Genomic DNA, 9,348 nt, shown 5'->3' with positions numbered 1-9,348 from the left:
ACTGTATTAGCTCTGTCGATGTTCCACACTCACACTTTACTGGTAAACATGTTAGTATTTTGATTGGGAGCAAGCCAGTTTTTTGTGTTTGACTTGGCAGAGCTGAGCAAAAGGCGGTGTGACATTCAGAATTTTCTAACCCGTTTTGGTCCAAATAAGCCTCCTGAGACCCCAGTTATCTCAGACACAGGGATATCATAGCATTTTCCTATAACCTCAAGTGCCACAATAAATGTAATAATAAATTCCTCCCTCTTGTGCATTTCTCTGCTCCTCTTGGGTAATGAAAAATCATACCAAAGACTCCTTCCCACATGGAAGCCTATCACTTGAGTGCCTTGCATCCCCCAGGTCAGTGTAAAGGACCATACAACATGGTACGGTCCTTTACAGTGAGTGAGTGAGTGGGAGCTAGGGCTGCATTGACATTAAGGAAAATATTGATACAGTAGCAAATAGCAGCCATTATATACAATGAGGGGAAATAAGTATTCTGACACTGTTATTTTTGTTATTTAATATACTTCCAGTGCATTTATATATACAGTACATCAAATCACATACATAATGTCTTTTGACTTTATACCAATGACTATATACATATATGGGTGGACAACATGGTGCCATTGACTCCCATTATGAGGTTTGAAGCCTAAATTTGGTCAAATCGAATGTCACCATCTTGACCGAATTTGTACAGTAGGTCAAAATTGGAATAATAGATACTGCTGGACTTCCAAAAAAATTGCCATGATGTTCATCTAGCTCTGACACCCGCAGTAAGTTGAGAGAAGTGCTCTTTTATGCGCCGCTTGTTCTGTAGGTGGAGCTTATTTAAAAAGGAGACACTGGCTAAACTATCCTGGGAACACTGGGCATGTGGCAGAAATACACCCTGGATTGGATGCTAGTCCATCAAAGTAAGCATTCAGTTGAATTGATAAAAAAGATTTTGGTGTTAACATGTTTTGGAAAAATAAAAGTTATATAGGTATAATTACATGTATAGATAGCACAATTTAGCATGATTATTGTTTTTTATTGTTTATAGCAGGAACTCATGTTGATGGGAAAAATGTGCTCTTTGCACCATGTGACCACAGAGATTAGTTGATGAACTCTGTCATTCTGTCTATATTTGATCTTCTGCATGTTTTTTCTTCAACATCTTTTGAACTCTGCGCTACCCTGAATATATCTGTATATTTAAACCCTGGCCTGTTTTCAAATGATTGTGGATTTTGGACTGTTAACGTTCAAAATAAAAACACTTACACTTGTATTAAGTCACCACTTCTATTACAACCACTAAAATAGCAACACTAACAATATAGTGATAGAGAAAACAAAAAATACAGTGTATATACATTTGCTGTAAGTTCAGTCAGCTGGGTGGTTATGACTATCACTAAAACTGTATATAAACTCTGTAGGTGACATCATTGTACTGCACTCTGTGTTCTTAAAAGGAACGCTAGGAGCTGATTGGATATTGTAGCAGCAGGCTTAACCACACCTCTTAGTAATGTGTTCATACAAACCCTACCCATTTTTACATTTGTGCCACTCTGTGACACATTACCACCTGTGCTGGTGGTCACAAAGACACCAAAATTTGCAATTCAAAATCTTATTCCTTGCTTATACCTTATTTTTGTGTGTGTGCTTTGGCTATAGAAATAGATCCCTAGACCTTTCTGTCCGCACATGGCAAAATTATTGTTAAAACAATAGTAGAAATTTAGCCTGTGAACTTGTGCTGTAAACAGTACATATAATATCAAAAAGTGAGTAATGAAATGTTACATTTGTGGATAGAAAAAATAATGAAAAGATTCAGGAGATTAGTATGCTTCGGTACAATGTTTTAAAGTCCACTGTATGGCCAAAAGTATCTGGTATTTGTGTACATAAATATCCACCCATTCTCTGTACTGCTTATCCTACACAGGGCCGTGGGGTAGCCTGGAGCCTATCCCAGGGGACTCGAGGCACAAGGCGGGGGGTACCCGGGACGGGGTTTCACACACACTCACACACTACAGACAATTTTGAAATGCCAATCAGTCTACAACAGATGTCTTTGGACTTGGGGAGGAAACCAGAGTACCCGGAGGAAGCCCCCGAAGCACAGGGAGAACACGCAAGCTCCGTGCACACGGGGGCGGAGGTGGGATTCAAGCCCCCACCCCTGGGGGATGCAAGGCAACAGTGCTATCCACTAAGCCACTGTGCCCCCTATTATTTTATGCACTATTTCATGATGCTTTAGGATTAGCGCACATATTAACTCATCATTACGAAAGCACTAGTTATTAAGTAGTAATACACTGTATGGCCAAAAGTATGTGAACACTTGACCATCACAACTATATGAGCTTGTTGGACATTCCATTCCAAAACCATGCACAGGGGCACAGTCATGCTAGAACAGGAAAGGGCCTTCTCCAAACTGTTGTCTAAAATGTCTTATATGCTGTAGCATTAATGTTAACATAACCCTTCAGTTTAACTAAGGGTCCTAGACCAAACCCTTAAAAACAGCCCCAGACCATTATCCCTCCTCTATGAATCCACTATGCATTCTGGTAGGTAGTGTTCTTCTGGCATTCACCAAACCCAGGCCAGATTTGCAACTCTAGAGAACATGTTTCCACTGTTCCAGAGTCCAGTGACATTGTAATTTACACCACTCCAACTGACATTTGGCATTGCGCATAGTGAGGCAATACTTAGGCTTGTGCGTAGCTACTTGGTCACAACACTGTATGACCAAAACTGGGCCATAAAAAGCTCAGCCCCTTAGTTCCAGTGAAAGGAAATTTTAATGCTACAGCATACAAAGACATTCTAGACAACTTTGTGGTTCAAACTTTGTGGCAACAGTTTGGGAAAGGCCCACATATGGCTGTGAGGATGAGGTCCAAATACTTTTGGCCAAATAGTGTATATTTACTCTGAAATAAAACTTGTAAATAGTGATATCTTTAGCATGGGAATGTGGCCATGGCTTGAAAACTGTCTGCATCCTGAACCTTAAGAATGTTTGTTTTTAGGATTAATATCATCATGCATCTTCACATGCGTAGTTAGCCTTACTGGAGTACAGTCTGCTTATTCTCAAAGTCAGTCACAAATGTGCTGTGTGCCAGTCTTCCTCCTAAGAAAATATGATTCGTTAATTCATTTTCAGTAGCCCCTTTATCTTGGTCAGAGCGAAAGGTGGCACCTTTCCACACTTACATTTAAACACTTATTCATATCTACAGGAAATGTAGCATTGCAAAACACTTCAGAATTGAGGGTTATTTTGTGTAGATTCATGGTGTATAATCATAGTTAAATCAGTTTCTCTTCCAGGTTGTAACACTAGTTCAAGGGGGTGAACACCTGTTAAAGGGATTGTGTCATTTATATTGCACCCAAAGAATTTAAGTTTGTGTATTCACTCATTTTTTGTTGAGTAATTGAGCAGCTGAAAAGACCAAATTGCAGATTCCTGTCAGAAAGAAGGACAATACATGTCTACATGCATGGCACCCATACTGCTACCACTAATGCAAGCCATATTGAAATTTTAAAGAAAAAAGTGCAATGATTAAAAAGCATTACATAAACTTTATATCAACTCTTAAAGGTTCAGACATTGGGCCTGTATTGTATATTTGGAAAAAAGACAAGTCATAGGTCAAGTCACAAATCATAGGTCATCTAAACAGCTTTAAAAAATGTATGAACTCTATTTACTCCTTTTTCCCTTTTTACTCCCCACACTTATTCAGGCCAAATCTCATGAGTCTGAACACTTCAATTTAGCAAACTCAGCAGGAGTGGGAGTAAGGAAAGTTGCATAGCTTCAAGAAACAAATGTTTTACTTCCTTATACATGCAGTGTGACTAGTCCAAGCAGTGCAAAGATTGTTAGGCAACTTTAACCTTGTAAGTACAGTGCACATTCCTGTGAAGGAGATCAGTATGGACTAGGGAGTGGTGACCACTGAGGAGTGGAAGCAAGTAGTACGATTATGGGTTAGATTATTGGGATAGTTGATTCCTTCTGTTAGCCTTCTTCTGGTATGATATACATAAAATGGATTGAAAATACAAATAAATCATGAAAAAGTTTTTCTATTTTTATTATTGAAAATTTACAATATATAGGATGATTAAGAACAAGGAAGAAAATCATAAATTTTATTTACATATATTCTACTAATATGAGCTTCTCATTCTCATGACATCCTTACACATTCTTTTGCAGAGGATGTTTTGAGTTTATCACCATGCTTACTGGGGCTTAAATTATAGTTACATTGCACCTCACATACATTTATGCAAGAAAATAACATTTCTTTGGGAAGTGGAACGCTCAAAAACTACCACCCTGATTTTTAAGACAAACGTTTTTGGTAGGTTTGTTTGTGCACAATTTATTTCTGATCATGCTGTGACCAGTTTGAACCCTGCTGGAAAAATAAATGTATCATTATTGTATGTAGCTAGTATGTAGTTGTAGCTAGGGATTTTCAGAGTATTTGAGAGTTTTATTTGTAGTGTAGGACATGACTGGTTCTAAATATCCTTTGTTAAAAACTCATGTTACAGCTGCCATTAAAATGCTACAAATGCAATTAAACAAAAATACTTATAAATGCAAACAGGCTCACAGATGCCACCGGACCTGGCTTTTTAGCACTAAATACTTTTCACCTGGAAATTCACAAAGTTAATGTCATTTGTGGATCTGGTTCTTTTAAGCATGAAGGATGACTTGTGTGGTTAACAGGGCATGTTTCTGCCTCACTCTCTGAATGGTTCCTGTTGGTAAACACTGAGCCAAGGTGTTTGGAAGAATATGGAGAGGACCTAATGCAGCTTGAACTGCAGGTGTCTTTGTAAGGCTCATTTATTGCAGAGAAATAAAGAAAAGTCTGTGAAGTGCTTCTGACCTCCCTCATATTCTGAGACACAAGTGATAGCGAGTCTCTGGAGATAATGGAGGACATTCGCTGTCGCTCCAGCCAGTGGAAATTGGCCTGTTTCTGCTGCCCACGAGCAATGATCTTGCAGAACAGATAATTGATGTTTTTTGTGAGTTTGATGAGGACCGCTTTCTGGAGTAGTATGTAGATCCATGGATCTAAAATGGGGTTGGTTGAAGCAAATCGTATAGCCAAAAGATCTGGGTTTTTGTCCAACCTTTTCTCCACTGGAATCTTATATATTTGGTTGATGAACACCTGCACCTATAGACAAGATGTTTCAGAATTATATGGGATTATAGGGGAAAGGAAGCATGAGCATAAAACAATGAAAATGTAATTAGCATCACTATTTGCACTTTCCTACATATAGACACCAAAAACTGCTGGAGTCTGAATTTTTCTGGCCACTACTCACCAAAAACATGAATTAAGAGCAAAATGTTTAGGGGTTCTTTAACTTCGGTCCTGGAGATTGTCTGGCTAGCACAGTTTTCCAAGTGATCGGCTCATCACTAATCCCTTAATGAGTTGGATCATGTGTGTCGCAGCAGGGCAACTGCACAGGGTGGGGGACCACAGAACTGGAATTGAGAACCCCTGTCTTAGAGGGAACATTTTGGGTTTTAAAATTGCCAGTTCTTCCTGTGGAGACTGTTGAGGCTAAATTACATGAAGGACTGTGGTTCTTTGTCTTTGCTGTTTACTGTAAAATATTAAAGTTTAATTTTAGTCATTACTACTTTATAGGGGTACTAGATAATAAAATACACATATAGTGCATAGTATGGAATTTGGGAAATAGCTCTTGCTCTGAAGAACTTCCTGTTTGCATTACGTCTTGCCTCTATCTCTAACACATCCATGTTTGTCATATGATTTTGATCACATGGTGTCACTACCAGGGACGGGGAGTTCTAATATATGCATTTAAAAAACATATTTGACTGACATGTTTTGTCATTTATATTTGACTTCCAAAATGATTTGTTATGTACTTTCAAAATACAGAAAATACTTTGCATAGTGACAACACGTGAGGGATTTTAGATGCCTTGATTTTGATTATTTGATTTTCATTTTTAAAAAATGTTATTTGTATCAGTGTGTTCTCTATTTTCAAAATACAGAAAATATTTTTGTGATGATTTCATCTAAGTGATTTTAGACCTGGCAACTGCCCCAGTGCTGCTCTACAGCTATCGATGGCCCACAGACTTGTGAAAGGCTGCACCTTGGATTTGTGAACAGTTTACGAACAGTGCATCAACTTCCCGACACCTAGACTTGACAGTGATGGAAATGGAGATGTAGCAATGTGTTGCCTGGCTCATTTCTATACAGCTTGTTACTGGATATATAATAGGTGTTTCATGTGATCTAAAACCCAAAATGTCTTTTATCATTTGTATTATTATTTTACTATAGTATTATCATTTATCTTATTTATCTAGAATCATAAAAGTAACTCACAAACTCACTTACAAAATATTTCAAATTGTGACATTATGACTGTGCTTGGATGAAGATAAAATGATAGCTAATTTTATTAATAGGTGTTTCATGTGATCTGTAATGTCTTTTATTATCTATCTTCCTCTGGCTAGAGAGACAGATGCTAGCTAGAGTGCATAGCTGCTATAATATTGTTGCTATATTACAGTCTCATCAACACACTGGAGAAAATAGGTCAAGTATATTCAGTAATACTTTAGAAACCGATGTGACAATATAATTGCTTGATCCTTTCTAATTTACTGCATAGCACCAGTTGATTAGTGGGGGATACCTATTGTTAGCCGTCATCCACCAGAATTACCCTTAACACCTTAAGTGTAACTATTGATTTCATGCCTCATTACAACATGTATTTAACATCAAAATTACAAAATACTGTATTGTATTTTAATACATTTTTCAGCTGCACTCTTTACATGTGGATTATTCTGTATTATGTTGATTTTATTGGTTGATTTATTTGACCAGATCTGGGCACTGCTGTCTTAGTAACAGCAATGTTAACTTTCTCTTGCAAAATACGAACACGAGAAAAAGTTACGTGTTCTGAGATTACCCTTGTCTATAAATTTAAATGTGCATTTTGTGATAGTTGATCTGTCTACAGATGTCTTCAGAAAGTGATAATCTTACACTACTAACTGATTTCAAAAGGTAGGTAGACTCTTAGAAAAGGGTGTTCTTCCAGAGACTCATCAAGTGTTACTTGAATAGTTAATAGTTCTGAGTTTCAAAAAAAAGGTTCTGCTTACAACCCTTTCTGATAAGGTAATGGTTCTACATAAAACTTTTCACGGTTCCCCCCAGAGAGACAAGTGAAGAAATGTTTAAGAGTTCTAGATTTAAGATCTAGATTTTTATTTATGGACTGTTTGGTCACTAATAAATCAGAATATAAAAGGTCATAAATAGTTAAATTTCACTTCCTGTGGCACAGTTACATCTGCCACTGACATGAAGACGTTTGTTACTAATGATCAGCTTGTCTTTACATACTATACTGTGGAGAATATGGAATAGGTATTTATGTTTTAACCCAATTGGTTGGTAGACTGATAAACACTGAGTAGAAAAGTAAAGTTTATTTAGTTTTTGTGTTGATGCAGAAAGCAAAATTTGCTGCAAGTATATTGCGCCACACTCTTAAAAAAGATTTTAAAAAAAACTAAAAAAAAAAAAAAAATATCGAAATGTTTCATCAGCTTTTCTCTCTGGGGGAATTCTTAACGGTTCAATGAGGATTCATACAACAAAGGGTTTTCCAGTTAGAACCCCTTTAGGAAACAAAGAACACTTAACTATCCAAAGAATCCTTGAGGGGGTCACTGTTTTCCAAGGTGTGCCATGAAGTTGTGCAATGATAGGCGGATGGATGAAAAACTCACGACGAGAGGAATGGAGCACACGAGCACTACGGCAGATGTGGCGATGAGCAGCACGACCATGTGGATCTCGGCTCCTGCCAGGCGCCTACAGCTGCGCTTCCTGCCGATCTCCGTGGCTCTCCCCTGATCGCTGCCCAGAGACATCCTCCGCACAAACCTGCGGTGCATCCGCATCAGCGCGCCGCACACCGCCACATTGCAGATGACTGTGGCCAGGATGAGGACGACGCTGACACCGGCGTACATGTACGAGAAGGCGGCATGTATATTCTCCTCGGTCCTCCAATCTAGGAAGCACCATGTCTTCGGATACTGCATGGTGACCCGGCCGAAGCCCACGCTCGGGAGGGCGCAGAAAACACCGTTGGAGACGTAGATGGCGACCAGCGTGGCGCCCGCCAGCCTCTGGTTAACATACTGGTTGTAGAAGTATGCGTGGTTTATGGCCACATACCTCTCCACAGACATGGCACAGATGATGCTCAGGCCGGCCAAAGAGAAGAAGAGCAGGACGAATCCGAAATACTGGCACAGAGGCTCTCCCGCAGGCCACGAGCCCTTCACGTACGTGACAATAGTGACAGGACTCGCGAGCACCGTGCCCAAAAGATCCGTGACCGCGAGGCCGCACACCAGCGTGTAAAATATCGTCTCCTTCTGCTCTTTCCTGGATTTACACAGCACGACGATGGCGATCAGGTTGCTTATCACACCGAAGATGAACATGACCACCGGGACAGTGGGTTCCATCCTTAACAGAGAACCAGTGCCGTTGTACATTCTGGACGCGCCTCTTCTGCTTTCCCGGTGCGCTGTGGTGGCGCTTTCTTTCACAAGCACACAGATATTGCGCGCGACGAAACTTGCCTTTGCGTAACCGGAATACTGAGTTGATCAACTGTGTGAAAAAAAAGTAGAAAACTCACGAAAGAAGACAGTAAAAATTTCTTACTTTCTTTTCTTTTCTGCGACGCACGGGGACTTAATTTGGCGCAGGCGCGTTGGAGGAGTGTATATGAGTCTTAAGTTTTACAGGTTTGCCCCGCCTCTGTTTTTCTTACTCTAATACAGGAAAAAGGATATCAATAATTACAGGCTATATATAGTTTCAATAGAAACTAAATTAAATCGAACTACGTTTAGCGTTGGTGAAGTTACCCACTAACTCACGACTTCAGACTGTGACCTTAGTATTATGGCTTGAATGGAGCTAGAATAACAAATGGTACCTTAGGTCAGGAGGGCATGTATGAGTGATTCTGTTATCCTAAGTGAATTACCTTTTTCCACTGATACCAATAACGACAAGCGTCTTTTCTAGAGTGAATTTCACTGATGTAGTTTGTAGCTATTTTTTACACTTTTTAAGAAGTTATCAAAAAGCAGGTCTGACTGGTCCAAGGAGATGTTGTGTTAGGCCTAAAGGCGGATAATAAAGTGCGTGACAGGACAATAAGTGGAAA

At 39.3% G+C, this 9,348-nt stretch overlaps 1 protein-coding gene across 1 annotated transcript; it reads right to left on the bottom strand.

Annotated features, from left to right (window-relative positions):
• Positions 1 to 1,524: 1,524 nt before the first annotated feature.
• On the bottom strand, positions 1,525 to 8,866 carry ptger4a (prostaglandin E receptor 4 (subtype EP4) a). The gene is made up of 2 exons (XM_026930126.3): positions 7,886 to 8,866; positions 1,525 to 5,246 (listed from the first exon to the last, which is right to left on the bottom strand). The coding sequence occupies exons 1-2, from the start codon at positions 8,663 to 8,665 to the stop codon at positions 4,719 to 4,721; spliced, it is 1,308 nt and encodes a 435-aa protein (XP_026785927.1). The 5' UTR covers positions 8,666 to 8,866; the 3' UTR covers positions 1,525 to 4,718.
• Between the last annotated feature and the right edge of the window lie 482 nt (positions 8,867 to 9,348).

Source organism: Pangasianodon hypophthalmus, chromosome 8 (assembly GCF_027358585.1).
Source record: "Pangasianodon hypophthalmus isolate fPanHyp1 chromosome 8, fPanHyp1.pri, whole genome shotgun sequence".
NCBI lineage: Eukaryota > Metazoa > Chordata > Actinopteri > Siluriformes > Pangasiidae > Pangasianodon > Pangasianodon hypophthalmus.
Note: the sequence above shows the minus strand (reverse complement) of the source record. Positions and strands in the feature narration are given on the sequence as shown.